At 40.6% G+C, this 19,720-nt stretch overlaps 1 protein-coding gene across 1 annotated transcript; it reads right to left on the minus strand.

The window, feature by feature from the left end:
• Window positions 1–417: 417 nt before the first annotated feature.
• Window positions 418–17,751, minus strand: LOC102265755 (plasminogen activator inhibitor 2-like). The gene is made up of 8 exons (XM_070361521.1): window positions 17,708–17,751; window positions 13,059–13,238; window positions 8,679–8,798; window positions 6,904–7,032; window positions 6,145–6,262; window positions 2,998–3,140; window positions 2,147–2,311; window positions 418–1,607 (listed from the first exon to the last, which is right to left on the minus strand). Exons 2-8 carry the CDS (start codon window positions 13,227–13,229, stop codon window positions 1,203–1,205), a joined length of 1,251 nt encoding a protein of 416 aa, XP_070217622.1. The 5' UTR covers window positions 13,230–13,238; window positions 17,708–17,751; the 3' UTR covers window positions 418–1,202.
• Between the last annotated feature and the right edge of the window lie 1,969 nt (window positions 17,752–19,720).

Raw genomic sequence — 19,720 nt, forward strand, 5'->3', positions numbered from 1 at the left:
ACAAGGGTGTTTTCCACCCTTGTTCCCAGCTCATCTCTACCCCTCTGAACTCTCTGTCAACTCACTCAGTGATTATGACCTTGATGCTATGTCTGCAACCACTAGACTCGGTGTTTATTCCTGATGTTCTGATTTGAATACAGGGGTCCCCAAAGGACTCTGACCCAAACTATCATTTTGAATTTCTAGACGTTTTTCTGCTGTGAGAAGGCAGTTCTAATCAATCTTTCACCCAACTCCTCCCCACCCCCAACACTGGGGCCCCTTGCAAAGCAGTTGGTTATTCCCTTGGCTCCTTTATTCTGTTTGCTTGGGTCTCACAAATGACCTGTGATGCCTGATTTCTGAGAAACAAAATAAGCAGGTCTTATAACCTAAAGACCTAGTAGAATGTAAACAAGCAAATGGTTTGTGAAAATAGGTTTATTTCTATATTTTTGCAACCTTACATAAGTTACAGCCACATGTATGTGATACATAATGCTAGACATTTGTTTAGAAATGCACACAATATGTATTTCCCTGTTGTTCAATGCTTTCTTCTAGGCTTCTATTACAAAAGGTCATGGAAGGCTGCCTACTTATCCTTCATTATAAGAACAAATACTTATGCATGCATGCTTAGTGACTAAGTCATGTTTGACTTATTGTAACCCCACGGACTGTAGCCTGCTAGGCTCCTCTGTCAATGGAATTCTCCAGGCAAGAACACTGAAGTGGGTAGCTATTTCCTTCTCCAGGGGGTCTACCTGACCCAGGGATCGAACTCAGGTATCCTGCATTGCAGGTGGATTCTCCATCCTCTGAGCCACCAGGGAAGCCCACAAATACATATTTTTCCTTAGAAAGAAAAATAAGTGATACCTGGCTTCTGTAAATGTATCACCTATACTAGACAGCGACCATAATAAAAAAAAAACAGTATATAAAATAATAAATAATACAGTAAAAGTTAACGCTATAAAATAAACCGAGAGTAAGAAAGAACTAAATGAGATATCATCCCATTTTAGAAGGCCAAATGATTAATAGGGGGGTAATGTTATGATTCACAGATGTCACGCTATGTCTGTGTTTCTAGTTAGTGTGTAATAAAAGTTTTTCAGAAAAACAGAAACATGCAGAGAAGTTTTGGCACTTGGAGAAATCCTGAGGCTTACACTCATTTTACAAATTCCTGTGCAGAAATAGAAACTTTCAATTTAGGGTGAGGCAAATCTGCCCCAAAAGAGGATGCTCTTGGTTATCTTGTGCATGATAAAGAAGAGGAAAGGATGGTCTGCCACGAACTGCGGGCCTCCGTGGCCTGTTCTCCCTGTCATGATGGCCCCAGTGCCGGCAGCAGCCTCAGTGCCCTCCTCGTTCACTTCCACCGAAGCCTGATGGAACACTTCAGACAGAAACAGGTCATTCTTTCCCGACATGCCTGAGAAATTGGCTCGGCCCTGGCTGAAGGCATCACCCATGCCCATGCTTGTGAGAATGGTCTTGAGTTCATAACGCTCTTCTAATTTGAACTCGGGGATGTACACCACCACGTCATCCTCTGCCATGGTGTCTTTGCTGAGCCACTTGTTGAGTTTGTCATAGGTGATTTCACTTTCTAGCTATGAATCCAAAACATAAAAAAACCAATGAATGCTTAGCAGAGAAGGACAACAACCTCTAATGTTGACAACCAATGACTTCACGATATTGTAGGTGATATTAAAACTTAATAGTTTGGTAAAAATTTTGCAAGAAGATAGCATGTATGACATGTGTTTAAGACTTATGAATGACAATGGGAAATCTGGCACAGTTACTCTCAAACCAGTTCACGTATTCAAACTGCACACCATTTCCTCAGGTGTAGGTATATTCAAGGGTTTCCCAGATGGCTCAGTGATAAAGAATCCACCTGCCAATGCAGGAGACGTGGGTTTGATTATTGAATGGGGAAGATCCCCTGGAGAAGGAAATGGTAACCGACTTCAGTAGTCTTGCCTGGGAAACCCCATGGACAGAGGAGCATGGTGGGCTACCGTCCAGGGGGTCTCAAAGTGTTGGGCCTGACTTAGGGACTAAATAGCAACAACAACAGCAGACGTGTGCAAAGGTGAGTTTAGCCCCAGAAGTTTAAAACAATGGAAGCTGGAATTCTTACCAACTCCAAGCCCGTAGAGGATTCAGCAATTCCATCTGGGAGCAGCAGGAACATAATGGCATCGCCAGCATATGGGAGTTCTAGAATCTGGACCTTCAGATCTGCTATGTATCCAATGTTTAGCTTTTCATTCAGGAACATCATCTCTACTGATTTGCGCTGAGTCTAAAGTAATTAAAAAGTAAAATATGAAAGTTGGTAGTAAGATGTCAAAAGATTTACAATCAGACATAAAAGAGAATGGGTTATGCTTTCATGCTAAAGAAATATGTTTTTCAAAAATTAAAAATTTGTTTTGAAATTTGTTTAGAAATGTCAAAATATATTTAAAAAATAAAATTTATTATTTGCATATTCTCACAGTGATTCTGATCTATTTCGTTATTTTCAAGAGAGTACCCATTAGTAATAAGATGGACAGTTATAATAATACTAAAACATTTGTTCAGTACTTACTAGGGGTCAAGAACTCTGCAAAATCTCATTGAATCTTTATAACAACCTTTTAGGTTGGAAATTATCATACTAGTTTCACAAATCAAAAAATGGAATGCATGAATGAGAAGTAACATCATAGCTGGTCAGCAGTAGAGCCTAAATGTGAGTCCAGAATTGTGTAATTATAAAGCCCATGGTCTTCACCACTACTCATAAGGCCTCTCAGAAAATTACTGAGTGCAATTCGGGAAACTAAAAGAGTCAATAAACTATCCAGTGTGCATAACATATAACTATTAATAGCAAATCATGCATGGGTATCAAAGAGTGGTCCCTAATTATTCTTTCTCTCTTTTGTCAAAGGCCCTAAACTTTATGTTAAGAAAATTCAATTTGTTGTTATTGTTTCATACCGAGTTCACACGGAAAGGATAAAGTCCTTTTAATTTCTTCTGAAATGGAGTCTTCCACCTTCCTTTGAAGTAGACAGCATTCACCAGGACCATCTTGGTGTCTACATCAACAGAACCTTCAGGTAGCAAGTTTGGGATTTTGCCTACAGAAAATATGATATATGTTTAGGTTTTATGATTAACAATTATAAAGTCATTATGATTTCTTGAGTCTTTTGAGTCACCATCAAGCTCAGCATCCACATTTATCATACTCTGAAGAGATGCTGATAGTCACTTTCAAATTTTTCTCTTAATTTATTTAAATCATAAGTAAAACCCAGACCAAATTTTTCAGGTTTGCAAACTTCAAGAGAAAATAAAGAAGTAATATAATTATGATTTAGAATTACTATCAGACTTGGAATATTTTTTTAAAGTTTCTTTTTTAAATTTATTTCCTTTGGCTACACTGTGCTGCATACAGGATTTTATTTCCCTGACCATGAATTGAACCTGCATCCCTTGCTTTGAGAGTGCAGTCTTAACCCCTGGACCACCAGAAAAGTCCCAGAAAATTTTAAATTCCTTTTATACTGTTTTCTCAAAGTTTTGTAGTTATATGAAGTTAGTTCATTCAGATGGGAGTGAAAAAGGGACTCAAGGAATATAATGGGCTTCCCTGGTGGCTCAGATGGTAAAGAATATGCCAGCAGTGCGGGAGACCCAAGTTCGGTTCCTGGGTGGTGAAGATCCCCTGGAGAAGAGAATGGCAACCCACTCCAGTATTCTTGCCTGGAGAATTTCATGGGCAGAGGAGCCTGGTGGGCTGCAGTCCATGGGATCGCAAAGAGATGGACACAATTTAGTGACTAACACTAACAAGGACTATAATAGTGCATTTCCCCAGTAAGTCACTAGGGCTTCTTCTAGATCTGGTCTTAACAGCCCATGGGTCTACTGATTCACCCAAAAACAATATTTTGGAAGTTGTGATAGACCTACATAAGGAATAGCACAGATTCCATTAAGTAATAAAGGAAGAATTGTCCTGGGGAGGCTTAGAATACTGGAGCGACATTCTAAATCATTTAGGAAAAAAAGTGCAATTAGTTCTGTAAGAGAGCTGAATAATGCAGAGAACTGTGACAACACAGAGAAGGGAGTGAATGATTGAGCCCAAAAAAGTTCCCAGAAATAATAATATCTGAGTGTGATTTTTTTTTAAGTTAATTTAAGAAACAGCCCATTTATAGTGAATACCTGCTCTGTAGTATTTCAACCACATTATTTTATTTAACCTCACAACCACTCTAGTAAAGGAAGTATTATTGGTGTCATTTTACACAAGAAGGAAATCAACCCTTCATTGGAAGGACTGATACTGAAACTGAAGCTCCAATACTTTGGCCACCTGATGGGAAGAGTTGACTCATTCGGAAAGACGCTGATGCTGGAAAGACTGACAGCAAGAGGAGAAGGTGGCAACAGAGGATAAGATGGTGAGATGGCATCACTGGCTCAATGGACATCAGTTTGAGCAAACTACAGGAGATAGTGAAGGACAGGGAAGCCTGGCATCCTGCAATTCATGAGGTGGCAGAGTCGGACAAGACTTAGCAACAGAACAACAATGCAAATGGACACTATAGTGAGATATTAGTAACCTTTCCAAGGTCACAATGCTTGAGAACCGGTCAGAATTCCACCATCTTCCATTTCTACTGACAGATATGAGACTCAAGCGAAAAGGTCAGTACTCTTGCTTAGAAAATTCCATGGATGAAGGAGCCTGGTGGGCTACAGTCCATGGGGTCACAAAAAGTTGAACATGACTGAGCGACTTCACTTCACTTCACTTGGAAATCTGCTGGGACTTTATTTAACTTTGTGACACATAGTATTTGATCATAACAAGGAAAAAAGAAATATTTTCTCACATTATTATAAAAATCATTCCAAATGACTATTTGGCATTTTTGCAATTCCACTCATTGATTTATAGCCATTCACCACAAATGCTTAGAAAGAAGAGAAATTCTTGCTGTTCTCAAAAAAGCAAAGCTTTCATGTGTCTCTTTAATTTTGCAATCTGCTTTGACTTTCATTTCTGTTAAATCTTCACTTTCTCTGCTTTCTTTTTGTCAGTGGTGTTTCAGTCTTTTAAAGCAGTAATTTAAAAATCTAGAAATGAAGAACTGAAGTAGGTCAACTATTTTTAGAGAAATAATACTTTTTTCAATTCTACAGAACTTAATACAAGTGTTTTTTTCTATTATGGTAGCTAAGAAAGCAGGATAGCATACTATGACTTGAAATAATGTTTTAAACATAGGATGTAGGGGTTTCCCTAGTAGTCCAGTGGCTAATATTCCATGCTCCCAATGCCAAGGGCCCAGATTCAATCCCTGGTTGAGGGAACTAGATTTCACATGCCACAACTGCGACCCAACACAGCCAAATAAAAATGTATTTAAAAGTAAATAAATAAACATGGGAGATAAGTGAAAATATGTTTTATGCATTAAGATATCAAACTCTTTGAGCATTAAATTGAAGAATTCCAGAATTAGACTAAAGCTCAGAAGAAGAGGGAACCCCAGATGTACCACTAACCGATAGTGGCATCTTAGATGAGTCAGTTAAGAACCAAGGACATGTGTAACCAAGGTAGAAATAGCTTAGATGATCAATGACAGATGAAGCAGGGACTGAAAGAAATTGACAACATACTGACTCTGAATGGTGCAATAGAAGAAAGAGTTAAGATTTTATGGTCTCTCCTTTTTCCATTGCTGATATTCTCACACCAATTACTCAGTTGACAACTGTGCCTTTGTTCTTTACGTTTGTTCATAGTGAACATAAAGTCACAATTATTTCAGTACTGATATTTCCTAGGTTAGAAAAGATCTGCCTCTTCTTACATTCTATTCTAAGGTAATAATCCAAAACCAGATTATTGAAATTCTGAATATATATCTTCTATTAGGATGCCTCCGTTATTTTTTTTTCTCACTTAAAACACCACTAAGCTCCACAAGTATCAAGTTACATTAGCCAAAATAACTAAGGTTGGGATTAAGAGTTAAGTTTAAGGACTTAAAAAAAAAAAAATCAGAGTTTTCTATCTGGAAAGAAGAGCAGAAACTATTTCCTTGGGTTTACCTTTAGTTTGGGTCTTGACCCAGGAATTAATCTTTTTTCTGGTGTCTTCTGCACGTTCTAGGAAGTCCACCGCCTGGGGTTCTGTAGAGTAATATTTCTTGGAGAGTTGCATGTATTCCTTTAAAGTGAAAACAATAATGACAAAGGTTACATAGACTATCCACCCAGCAAGTGAAAGTGTTACTTGCTCAGTCGCCTCGGACTCTGTGACTCCACGGACTGTGGACCACCAGGCTCCGTCTGTTCATGGACTTCTCCAGGCAGGAATACTAGAATGGGTTGCCATGCCCTTCTCCTGGATACCCCACAAGCAATGGTGTAATTGTAAATTACAGGTTTCCTGTCAAGATTGGGGAGCCTGAAGAATGGGTAGCGGGGTGGCTGGGGCGCTGATTATGTGCTCTTTTGACCGCCCCCCCCACCCCAATCCAGTCCCTACTGCATTTGTTCTCCTGCCTACTGTGCATTATGAACAGAGTACAGAAGGAGGGGTTGGGCGTGGGGTTAGCGGTTCTGGGAATAGCTGTGTCCGCCTCCTGACTTGTGATTTTACACGTAGGGTTTTTACAGTAGAAAGAGGAAGCACCCACGGAGGGAGCGTAAGCATAACTGCGTTGGATCTTGTCCCATGGACTCGCAGAGCCTTAGCGAGCCCGAGTGGAATTCTGACCCACTGGGAATGAATCAGAGAAAACAGCTTTGAAAGTGACCTCATTGCAAGTTTGGGGCCCTGCCATTTAAATCGCAGGTTTCACTCACTTCCTTGAATCTTGCAGACTTCTCTCCAAACAGCATATTGGCACTTTCCAATAAATACTCCCCCGTGGACGCGTTGATGGCATTGCTGAGAGAACGGAAGGATGAATGGATTTTCCCCGCAGCTTGTGCCTTAAAAGGAAAGGAGGGATTCATTTTATATAACTCAGGACTCCTAAACAAGATATTTCTGAAGCAATAGTATTTTTTTCTAGGATATCAATAAAATGCTGTATTAAAATATACTTTTTTTCTGTCACTTTGAAGGTAACTCTGAGGAAATACTGTTGATATAGATGTAGTACATTAAACTTTATCAGATAAGTTTTTACTTGTTTCAGATTTTGCTCTGCCTATGGATTGGATTTAACTGTGACAGAACTGAGATCCTAGAAAAAGTCAGGTTCTTTCGATACTTTAGCTAAACTATAAAGTCACTAAGCAATTTTTATTATATTAAAATGTCACCTTAGAAATGTTCTTTAAATATTTATTTAACTTCAACAAGTCCCATGGCATAATTAAGGGGTAGTCTGTGGAATGGAAAATCTGGAGTTTAGAAAACATAAAATTGAAGGGAATTCCAATCCTCAACCTGAAGTTTGCAAGCATGATGACAGACACAGGGCTTAGTCACAGAAACAGCTGGGTGAAGCCAAGGTCAGAGCCCTGAAGATGGACCACCTGCTGTCCACCCAGACCTGGCAGAATCGCCATATTGAAGAGGCCCTCTCTCTATCCTGAGTCTGTAATTCCCTGGGTGACAGGCAGGTGGAGCATCAGCGTTCCCAGGAAGGAACCTGTGAGAGGTATCTCCCCATGACCTAACTCAGGGGTGTGATAGTGGAAATTGTTTACCAACAGAAGCCCACCTATACCAGCCTCTTATAATGTAGCTGGATGGCTGGTGTTTACGGAAGTGAATTACTGGGAAAAGATATTATTAATCTGAGATAGACTAGATGAATGGATGATAGATAGATAGTAGATGATGATCATGATAATGACGATAAATAGGTAGATAGATTGTTATTGTTCAGTTGCTAATTATGATGATGATAGATTGGCAGATAGGGAGATAGATACTGATAGATAGTAGATGATGATCATAATGATGACAATAGATGGATAGATGTGTGCTCATGCTCAGTTACTTGGCTATGTGCAGCTCTTCGAGACTCTTTGGACTGTATCCCACCAGGCTCCTCTGACTATGGGATTTTTCTAGCAAGAAGACTGCAGTGGATTGCCATTTCCTGCTCCAGGGGATCTTGCCACCCAGGGACTGAACCCACATGTCCTGCGTTTCCTGCACTGCAGGCGGATTCTTTACCACTAAGCCATTGGGGAAGCCCTGGATAGATAGAGAGGAGATAAAGGATATGTGAAGGTCAGAGACATCTCCTGAAGTCAACAAGCCTGGCCGTCTCCATTATTCAATTAGTTGTCACCCTTGACTCTGGAAATCTGCATTCACATGTGTATTCTAGGAGTCTCTACATTGGCTTTAGAATACATTATACATACCCAACTAATGGCAGAGTGATGTGACAGAATTTAGAAACAGTCTTGACCTGGAAGTCATAAAACCTGGATTCTACCCCAGCTCTGCCCTTCCTTATCAGAGTGACCGTAAGATATTCACTCAAGGACTGTGAGTCTTAGTTTTCTACTGTAAAAGGTGGACGTTGTACTAGGTTTCTTCATAAATATTGTGACTTTATAACAAGTTTCTGGAAGCAAAATACAAAAGAACTAGGAACAGATGAGTCAGATACCTGCAAAATAGCATCAGGATAGGTGTCCCTCTGGATCTGCTGCGTGAAATCACAACTGGTGAGGCTCTGTGGGGTCACTGGGGTGCCTTTGTGGACTCCAACTTGGTTAAACTGAAGTACCTACAATTGGAATTTGAGAAAACTGGGTACATTTTTCTGCTGCATTATTTAGCTTTTAAATCAATGGCTGTCAGTTACCTCTTGGTGGTCCTACATCTAGTTCCCTGCCTTTGTATCTGGGCAACAAGTCAGTGAGATTCCCTTCATAGGAATTAGCATGAGTTATTTTATACTAATTCAAATACTGGCCATTTTGACAATATTTTTCTTTATTATGAGATGATTTATAACATTTTAATTAAATTATCACTCAACTCATAAATTGCCTTGAAAGAAGTAGCAAGGTTAACTCCTGACCTTTATTCTCTCTATTCAGTGGCCTTACATGATATACCCTTCTGTGATGGTTTAGACGCTAAGTCGTGTCCGACTCTTGCAACCCCATGGACTGTAGCCTTCCAGGCTCCTCTGTCCATGGGATTCTCCAGGCAAGAATACTGGAGTGGGTTGCCATTTCCTTCTCCAGAGGATCTTTCCAACCCAGGGATCGAACCAGGGTCTCCTGCATTTCAGGCAAATTCTTTACTGACTTAGCTACAAGGGGAGCCCTTTATACCCTTCTAATCTGTCAAAAATTAGCAGCCACAGCTATCTTAAGCACAAAAACAAGTTGCTCAGTATTACCAGGGGTCATCTAAAACATTTCCACAAATGTTATTTACACATGAAGAAATCCCCCACTTCTGTCCATGTTGGGGGCAGATGGCAGGAGTCAGAAGACAATATGAATTTCTTTTTAAAAACATTTTCATTTATGGATTTATTTAGCTGCCCCGGTTGAGGCAGGCAGCATCTTTAGCTGAGGCATGCAGGATCTTTAGTTTCCACATGTTCCCCGACCAGGGATCAAACCCAAGCCCTCTTGCATTGGGAGCACAGAGTCTTAGCCCCTGGATCACCAGGAAGTCCCAATGTGAATTTCTTTACATTCTAAGTGGCAGATCCAGCTAACAGTGAAGCTGGCAGGTAAAGATTTGCCCTGGAAGGTGTTCAGGTCCCCTCTCCAGTATCGTAGACTCCTCAGCTTGGCCCTGCTACCACCCACCCACCCCCACCTCAAGCATCTCTTGGGTCCCAGCCCCATAGGGCCCCAGGCAGGGAGGAGCTTATTGGTTAATGCGTTGATGGAGGAGGTTCTGACAAGGGAAGGAATGCAAGTTTGTCCAGCAGATGGTGAATTTCTAGGCTAGAAGGAGAGGTGTTAGGATTTCTGGGATCTTTCTCTGCTCTTCAGATCATATATTATAAGTTCCTACCTAATACTCTCTGAAAAAAAGCGGTCTGACTGCCGCTACACAAGGGGGACTATGGACTATTTTGTGTAAGAGCTTCTCTGGTTGTCCTACCTTTTAAGGAAGTTGACCCATAAGTCAGGGTCTCTGGGCAGCACTGAAGCCCTTTTGAGTCATGGCAAGAGTCCTTGCAAGTGTGGGGCATGTGAAATGACCCTGAGCCAGGCTGGGGCAGGTACCCTGCCCAGAGAGGCAGCCTGCCCTGGGCCGGTCTGTGGCCTTATCCTAAAGATAAGAGCTGGGTAAAAATACTCCTGCAAATCTCAAATTGTCTGTGCTCTGTAAGAGAGTATATATTTATTCTGTTTACCCTTTTTTCCACTACAACTGTTCTAGCTTTACCAGCTACACCTGTTCCCAACTGTGTGTGGCCTCTTCCTGCCCTGATTTTCTCATCTGTAAAGTGAGTATGGTAATCAGAGCACCTACCTCATAGGATTTTGTTTTCTGGGGATAAATTCCTAAAACATTCAGATGCCTGGATGGGGCATTGTATGTATCAGCTAAGAAAACAATTAGTTCTACCATGTACCTCTCCAGTTAACTGTAATTTTCATACCCATCTTGCCAGATACATATTTCCATTCACATTTTTAAAATAAGACAGTTACCACTAGACTCTTTTGAGTTATCAAATGGTGTTTAAGAGGTCTGCAACTAATGTACAAAATATGTGGTTAGCAATCCACATTACATATGATCAGATTAATATAGTTCATGGGTACAGAATGTCTCCCATCCAAGTACTAACCAGGCCCAGCCCTGTTTAGCTTCCAAGATCGGGAGGGTTCAGGGAGGTATAGGCATAGACCGTACAGAGTTTCTTTTAGGGGAGATGAAGATATTCCAAAATTAGATTGTGGTGATGGCTGCACAATTCTTGTGAATATACTAAGAACTACTGAATTATAAACTTTAAATGGGTGAAATTTATGAAATGTGAATTAGAAATCAGCAAAGCTGTTCTTAAAAAGTAAAATAAAAAAATAAGAAAGCTGAGGCTCAGAGCATTAAATGTCTCCACTTACACACCTAGTAAGTGGCATAGCCATCAACCAAAGACAGGCAGGGTCTGTCCCCAAAGTCCAGGCTTTCACCTCCAAACCAAAGAGTGTCTCCTCTTTTTTGGTAGAGAATTAAGCCAATTTGCCTTTGAATTTTAGAATCTCCCCATGTAGCAGAGTTACAAGAAAACTACTGTATATAAAATCCTTGTCCCATGTGGAGAAAATACCTTCCAAACACAGAAAAACTGTTGTACCCCGAGTGACCAATAAGTTACTTTTCCTCTAGTATCAAAGTCAAGGTTTTTACTTTTAGCACCTAGAGCACTTTGTTTGGCATTTGTCTTCAAAAAAAAAAAAAGGTTCTGATTCCTTTACATTTAAAAAGATTTCCCTGGTGGTCCACTGGTTAAGACTCCATGCTTCCAATGCAGGGGGCATGGGTTCGAGCCCTGGGCAGGGAACTAACATTCCACATGCCTCATAGCATGGCCAAAAACTAAAAAAAAAAAAAAAAAAATGAAGGCCTTGATGTTTTCTAAAGTTTTTAATGGAGTTCACTGCCTTTATTTATTTATTTTTTCAAGGCAAAGAAAATAAAGGGGAAGGAGTTTTGCAAAATGTGGCTGGTATCAGGGAGTTGAGCAACGGGGCTTTGTCGTAAGTCTTCACGTTTAAACTCCCACAAACACAGAGAGCGAAGCTCCCATCCTTTTTCCTCCTGCGGTGAGATTGGCTAACACTCTGTGTGAGTCACTCCGAACAAGTCCTGTCTTAAATGGGTCACCGTGTACCTCGAAGACTGTATCCATCTATCTGTATTCACACACTCAGGTGTGATTCTTACAAGAAACTCAACAGTAGCCAGCGGCATTCTGGTGTGACTGACAGCAGCCTCCATGCGTGTGGGAAACCAGAGCTTGTACTCATAGCATTCAATGCTAATGTCTATATAAATGGGACTAGGAAAGAATTTTAATGGTATAATTACCTTGTTTGTCTCGGACCCAGGGAAGACAGGATCCTGTGAATTTTTTTAATTAATTAATTTATTTTAATTGAAGGCTAATTACTTTAGAATATTGTAGTGGCTTTTGCCCTACATTGACATGAAGGATCATGTGAATTTTAATAGCGCTGCATTCATCCCATAGGTTGATTGCTATGTATAGGCAAACTAGTTCAACATATTTCCATAGACCCAGTCGGTCCCCTGACTGACTTGGTGTCCATTCACCAAGGAAGGAGGCCAGTGGCCCTGACAGAAATCCCCCACAGTGCTGTGCCACTCCTGACCACCTTGACATTGAGGATTGGCCATCCCGTCAGCCCCATTTTGTTGACATGAGCTCACGGGGTGGAGAATGTTGGCTGAGGCCCTCTGAAGTCATGGTGCTCTCTGTGCCTCCCCCAGAGTGCAAAGACCGAGCTCTGGGACAGTTTTTTTTTTTTTTTTTTCTCTTCGTAGCACTCTCAAAACCACTAAGAGGAATTCTTTACATAAATGGAAGGAGCCTGAGATGAGAGGACAGAAACCAGAGGAACCCCTGGGAAAGGTGCTTTAGTCCCACTGCCCATACGTCAGTGACACTTGTTTTAAAACCCATAAGAGGTAAAGCACACAAATCCTTTGAAAAATATAAACATTATCAGATGTCAGATATGGTCACTATTAACTATTTCTAACATTGTAGGACAAGAAACTCTGATAATCCTCCTGCTATATCAACTATTGAGGGTTTCTGTGGTTTGGCTCTTTTATAGATTTGAATCTAAGTAACACATGCTGTAATGGTTTGTGATGATTGCTGAGGACACGGATTCAATACCTGGTGGGGGAACTAAGATTCCACAAGCCGCTGACTTTGTTATAGTCCAGATACCACAAGCATATAATCAGATCAGTTCTGCAATTCAGTTCAGGAATCCTTCAGTCCCAATTGGGAACTTAAACAGAAACTTACTTGGGCTATCTGGTCTGCAGTATTGCCCCGGGCGCCCAGGTAGACCATGGCCACGGTGGAGGAGATGCTCCAGGGACAGAAGAAGATATTCTGGGTGTTGGCGCTTGTATTTGCAAGATGCTTGAAGAAATTGAGGGCAAAGATTGTATTTGCCACATTAAGTTCTTCCATTGTCTCAATCTGGAAGGAAAACGAGGAAAAGCAACAGCTCTACGAGATGACTCAACATTTTGAGGATGTCAGCGGCATAGTACAGGCTGTACCCTTCACAGGGCAGGGGTTCCCTCTCTGTTCTCCCTTCACTGAACAGGGTCAGCAGCATTGTGACCCGGGGACCTGTGCAGCCACAAAAGGTTCCACTCTCGGTGCAATGCGCTGCTGTCACAACACGGCAGTTCCTTAATGATTTTATACAAAGGGTCTTGCCTGCATTTCCCTTTTGCACTGGATCCTGCAAATTACACAACTGATCCTGAGATAGAGAGAACAGTCCTATGATGCGTGGTGACCCTCCACCTCATAATAATGATAATAACAGCAATAACAATAAATAGCCCTGATTGAATTCTTAACTGTACAACAGATACTGTGTTCAACATTTTACCTGTACTAACCAGGTAATCCTTACACAAGCCCTGTGAGAAAGACACTGCTATTCTTGTGCTTACAAAGGAAAAAGCTACTGCCCAGAGAGAATCAGAAAAGTGACCCATGTCACTCAACTATAAGGAACAGGACTGGAAATTGAAGCCAGGTTGGTGGGTACCTCCAGGGTCATACTCTCAACTTCAGTGTTGTACCTACAAACACACATCACACATACAGACACACAGATACACACACAGGGGCCTTCCTTGGTGGCTCAGTCAGTAAAGAATCCACCTGAAATGCAGGAGACCATCTGCAACGCAGAAAACTCAGATTCGATGCCCAGGTTGGGAAGATCCCCTGGAGAAGGAAATGGCAACCCACTCCAGTGTTCTTGCCTGGGATATCTCATGGACAGAGGAGCCTGGTAGACTACAGTCCACAGAGTCACAAGAGTCCATGGACACGACTTAGTGACTAAACCATCACCATCGTACACACTAGAGGCAAATGCACAGATATTCAAATGCATGCCGCCTGCACACATACTCTTGTTGGCCCCAGTGGAGATGGTCAAACTCCTTTCTAAAAGTGACCTAGACTCACCTTTCAAGAGTGGGTGTTTCACATCGCCCTATCTCCCATTCCTAGGCCCCCTCCACTCACTCACACACCACAGCCTTTCTTCCAAAGCTCCCCTGTGCTGAGCAGTTTGTTACTGGGAGTGCTGGAAAGGCCCCCTCCTCCCAACACCCCTAGCAGGGCAATCAACACCAGGTCCCCCTGCAGGGGTGGTCCTGGATATATGGAGCTCACACACACACACCATCCACCATCTGAAGATAAATAACAGACACATTTCCGTGACCTAAGACTCACAAGCAGCCAAATGCTTGGCCACACCTGGGTGTGGGTGGGTACCTGCTGTTTCTAGCCAACAGATTGTATCTTATGTTTTCATAATGGCTTCAAACACACCCTGCACTTACCAAAATCTATAAATATACCAAGCAATGCTGACACTCATCACTCCACAGGAAACCTTCTGGGGACTGTGGCTGCAGAGCCACTGGGGGCGGCCCTGGAGGAGGCGCTCTATAGCCATGGACTCCCTCAGCAGGGTCTCCAGGCTCATGGCTCCCTAGTCCATGGGTGTCTTATGTGAACATTTGGTTCATGAACATTTCTTGTGAAGAAAGTGATTGCCATTTGTATCAAAATTTCTCATGTGAGTTACCACCCAATTGTATTTTATCAAGACAAAGTAGTAAATTCAATAAAATTTGTCCCTGAAACTCTCTCATGTCTTCTTGTCTCCTTTAATATTTGATATTCAACAGGATCAGCGTGAGGTACATAGAGGTTACATCCTGATGCCTAGAGAGGTTACTGCTACTGCTGCTGCTAAGTCGCTTCAGTCGTGTCTGACTCTGTGCGACCCCGTAGACGGCAGCCCACCAGGCTCCCCTGTCCCTGGGATTCTCCAGGCAAGAACACTGGAGTGGGTTGCCATTTCCTTCTCCAATGCATGAAAGTGAAAAGTGAAAGTGAAGTCGCTCAGTCGTGTCCGACTCAGCGACCCCATGGACTGCAGCCTACCAGGCTCCTCCATCCATGGGATTTTCCAGGCAAGAGTACTGGAGTGGGTGTGATTGCCTTCTCCGCTAGAGAGGTTAAGTAACTTATAAAAGGTCACAGAGTTTGTATGTAATGGTGCAGGGATTCAGGCTTCAGAAACCCGCTCTGTCCAATGTCACTTACACTTTACTTGCTGATGGTGAATTACTATGTGTAAGAGTTTCACCCAGCTACTGGTTTGAGAAATGCTAGAAAGAGGAAATAAAAAGAGCAAGGAAGCCAGTTTTTGATACTTCTATAAGGTTTATTAAGGTTTTTAAAAGTCAGTTTCTTTTTTTGCTTGCTTCATCACTGAGATCAGATTAACCTGGGTGACAGAAATTTGTTTCCTCTTCCTTCTACATTTTAAAATCATCTTTATAATGAATTATTCCTGAGTAGATCCTTTTTTGCAAATTATCTCAAAAACATTTCAGAAACAGAGAATTAATAGCATAAATATTTCTCTATTGTGTATGAAAAAATAAAGAATCAGAGCTAGAAAAATAAACTTAAGCCTGGGAATTCCCTAGTGGTGCAGGGGCTAAGACTCTGAACTTTCATTGCTGAGGGCATGGGCTCAATCCCTGGTCAGTGAACTAAGATCCCACGGTCTGCACAGTGTGACCAATTAATTAATTAATGTAGGCCCCTCCTATACCCAATTATTTATAATGACCTGAATAGTCAGTCACTTTGACACTAACAAAATTTAAGTGTCAAGACAAACTAACAGTAAGGGCTTTTAATGCCAAATTAGAATTTCAGTTGACTGTGACTATTTTTTTAAAAAATTAAAAAAATGAGTAAGGACAAAAGTAAATCACCCCAGATGTATTTACTTGTTTTAAAAACATTTAAAGTTTATCTTTCAGATAGGTGCAATTAACTGCATTTAACATAAAAAATAATGTGTTATGTCTATATCACAGTTACCAAATTCCTTCAGCCTCACTGTTTTATTTAACTTGCATAATTACTTGTCTGATAAAGCTAGTAATTCCAGTTATACCAATGAGAATATGAAGACGTCCATAGCACAGCTAGTTTCAAAGCCTACACTAGCTTCTGATCCCAGCTCTAGTGCTGTTCCTACAGACCTTTCAAATAAGGTTTGAGGAGTTTATATTTGTAGAAATCTATGAATATATTTTATATGCTGCTGCTGCTGCTGCTAAGTCGCTTCAGTCGTGTCTGACTCTGTGCGACCCCATTAGATGGCAGCCCACCAGGCTCCTCTGTCCCTGGGATTCTCCATATATATATAATGTGTTTGTATGTGTCTTCTGACTCTACCACACGTCCACCTTGCATTTAAATGGGAGTCTGCCTAAGACCATGTAAAATCGAAGTCACTGAGTGACATCAGAATCTCTCAGAACAGGAAACACCTGTTGTGAATTTCTTAACACTAGAGTGAGCTACACAACTTCGACAATTTCTAGATATCATACTCCTAACTAACGTTTAATATCATCTTTAGAGGAACAAACGGATGAAAAGCACGTGTGGGGCTGGTCTCTGTGATGTTTGTGTCGGTTCCCGCAACACAAGTTGACTAATGTGCCTCTGAAACTTGGCACAGGCGACAAGGAGCTCAGACCCATAGCCACACTCCTGCTCACTGGCATCGAATGTTAGATTTGAGTGTGCTGTAGCATTTTTAGATGAATTTTTTTGTAGCAACACAGTGTAAATTTTTTGAAATTGACCAGAAAAATTAATGACACAGAAAAAACAATACTTCAAGGAAATTTCCCATTCCAAATTACCAAGTTTTGCCCCCACAAAATTAAAAACCTTTTCTGCACTTGATTCTTTTCATAATGAAGTTATTTGTTTATGGGATATTAAATTATTTATTGAACTATTACTTCAGTCGATCCAGCAACTAACTGGGCTCTTCTTTCTCTTTCACTAAACTGACCAATTAGCAAACTAAATTCAACAAGTATATTCTGGTATTGAATTGAACCACCCAGCTTTTTGCTTAATTTCTGGTTGTTTAAGATGAAAACTGAGTCCTCTTTTTGTCTTTCTCATATTTATACACAATTTATAAATTACTTTCAGTTACTAAAATAATCCTTTTTAATTGATCTGGCTATTTTCATTAAATTCAGTGCCAAACACTAACTAGTAAAGGATACACACATTCTGAGCTGTTTGGTAAAACTGACATCACAACTAGAATGTACATTTTGGTTTGATGAATGTTACATAGGCATGTGCTGGTCTCTGAGATTTAAGATTAGGTCTAACTTAATTTAATTCAAATCTTGAACCAAAATATTCTCAAACAAGCAACTAAACAAGAAAACACCATGAAATTTTTACTCATCCTCTGAAAACATCCCACAGTTTAATTTTCATTATATTAATAATGCCAGTATGCAAAATAAAACCCTATTTCATAAATAGAGACAAAGAAATGACTGAAATACCTGGTTCTTCTCTGCCTGACAGGAAACGGTCTTCTGAGCGTTGTTAGAGTTCAGACATGGCAATGACTGGTTTTATAAAGCTCTGCCCCTCCCACATGGCATTTTTTTTTTCTCTCTATCTGTATCCTTTGAGTGATTCAACATTTTACTCAGACATCATTAGAATAGAAATGCTTGTTTGCTAAGGCATCATTGAAGAAATTTGTTGGAAAGATGACATCATTCAGAAACTTAAGAATGTGGCAATACCTACATATGCCTCTTAAAATTAACTAAAATCTGTCAGCCCTAGTTTCAACATTCCCTGCTATAACTTGCTCTCCTCGTAAGAAATTCTACAATATCTCTTCTATCTTTTGCCAAGAATGGCCTGGGAGCTTCTTGCAATACTTAAAAGTAATGGAATCCTTTGTCTTTTGAATCTAGACAGCCCCCAAGCAATTCTTTGAGAACAGAAAAAAAAAACAAATAAACACTTTTTTTTCCTTATAAATTCTCTATTTTAAACCCTTTTACATTTTCTCAAGCTATAATTTCCAAAATAATTCTGGGTTCCACCCTAATCTCCTGTCACAAACCACACCCAAAGAATGTTTCATTTGTCCTTTTTTAGAACATAAATCTTATCTTTAATTCAACAGTGAAAATCCACTGTGTACTTTAACTTTTAAGAGGGTAAATTATAGGTGTTAATTGGAATTTGTGATGTCAAAAATATGATTCTGAAAATCACTAGATTTTTAGATACAGCCAAAGGAAGCCGAGGAGTAAAAATAGATAAAAGATATGTGTAATGAAAGAGAAGCTGAGTTTTAAAATGTTCATATTGTTAGAGCTTATGGAAAAGTGTTTCCAACACATTGTGAAGATAGCTTTTCTTCTCTTCACTTTGCTTCTTTATTGAAGCATAGTTGATTTAAAACTGCACAGCAAAGTGACTCAGCTTTACACACATATATAGTTTTTTTATTTTTTATATTCTGCTATTATGAGCTTCCCAGGTGTCACTAGAGGTAAAGAATCCTCCTGCCAATGCAGGAGACTAAGAGAGGCAGATTCGATCCCTGGATCAGAAAGATCCCCTGGAGTAGGAAATTGCACTCTACTCCAGTATTCTTGCCTGGAAAATCCTATGGACAGAGGAACCAGGTGGGCTACAGTCCCTAGGACCACAAAGAGTCAGAAATGACTGAGCGTACACAAACACCATTATGGCTTATCCCAGGAGATTGGATATACTTTCCCTGTGCTATATAGTAAGGCCTGGTTATATACCTATTTTATTTTATTTTATTTCTTATTTTTTTTATTTTATTTTTTAACTTTACAATATTGTATTGGTTTTGCCATATATCAACATGAATCTGCCACAGGTATACACATGTTCCCCATCCTGAACCCTCCTCCCTCCTTCCTCCCCGTACCATCCCTCTGGGTCATCCCAGTGCACCAGCCCCAAGCATCCAGTATCGTGCATTGAACCTGTTCTAAATGTAATAGTTTGCATCTACCAGCCCCTAAATCCCAGTCCGTCCCATTTCCTCTCCTCTCTCCCCCTTGGCAACCACAAGTCTGATCACTAGGTCCGAATCTGTTCCACAGATGTTCACTCACTCCACATTTTAGATTCCACATATAAGTGATATCATGTAGTATTTGTCCTTCTCTTTCTGACTTACCTCGCCTAGTAAGATAATCTCTAGTTGCACACTTAACTTTTATGCATAGGAAATCCCCAAAGCGATAGGGATAAAAGCACAATGCTTTTTCTCTGCTGGTGTGGCAAGCCCCAAGTCTCCACTTGAAGAGCTGAGTTGACAATCTGGGGTGTCCTTGAAACCAAGCCTGTGATTTTGAGCCCTGTGTGAGCTTCTTAGCTTGGCTGTGGTCCACAGAGCCAGACTTATCTTTAGCTCTTCTTGCTAATGTGAGTCTCTGGTCAAAAAGGAGTGGGCTGACTTAACCCAAAGTGTTCGTCGCTCAGTTGTGTCCGACTCTTTGTGACCCTATGGA

This window comes from Bos mutus, chromosome 24 (genome assembly GCF_027580195.1).
Source record: "Bos mutus isolate GX-2022 chromosome 24, NWIPB_WYAK_1.1, whole genome shotgun sequence".
NCBI lineage: Eukaryota > Metazoa > Chordata > Mammalia > Artiodactyla > Bovidae > Bos > Bos mutus.

What these genes read in the sequence shown, in the direction of transcription:
- LOC102265755 (XM_070361521.1), bottom strand. Translation starts at nt 13,229, where the DNA reads ATGGAAGAACTTAATGTGGCAAATACAATCTTTGCCCTCAATTTCTTC. An exon ending in CTGCAGACCAGATAGCCCAA is followed by an intron (nt 8,799 to 13,058) that starts GTAAGTTTCTGT and finishes TTCCAATTGTAG; the next exon opens with GTACTTCAGTTTAACCAAGT. An exon ending in AGTCTGCAAGATTCAAGGAA is followed by an intron (nt 6,263 to 6,903) that starts GTGAGTGAAACC and finishes TTCACTTTAAAG; the next exon opens with GAATACATGCAACTCTCCAA.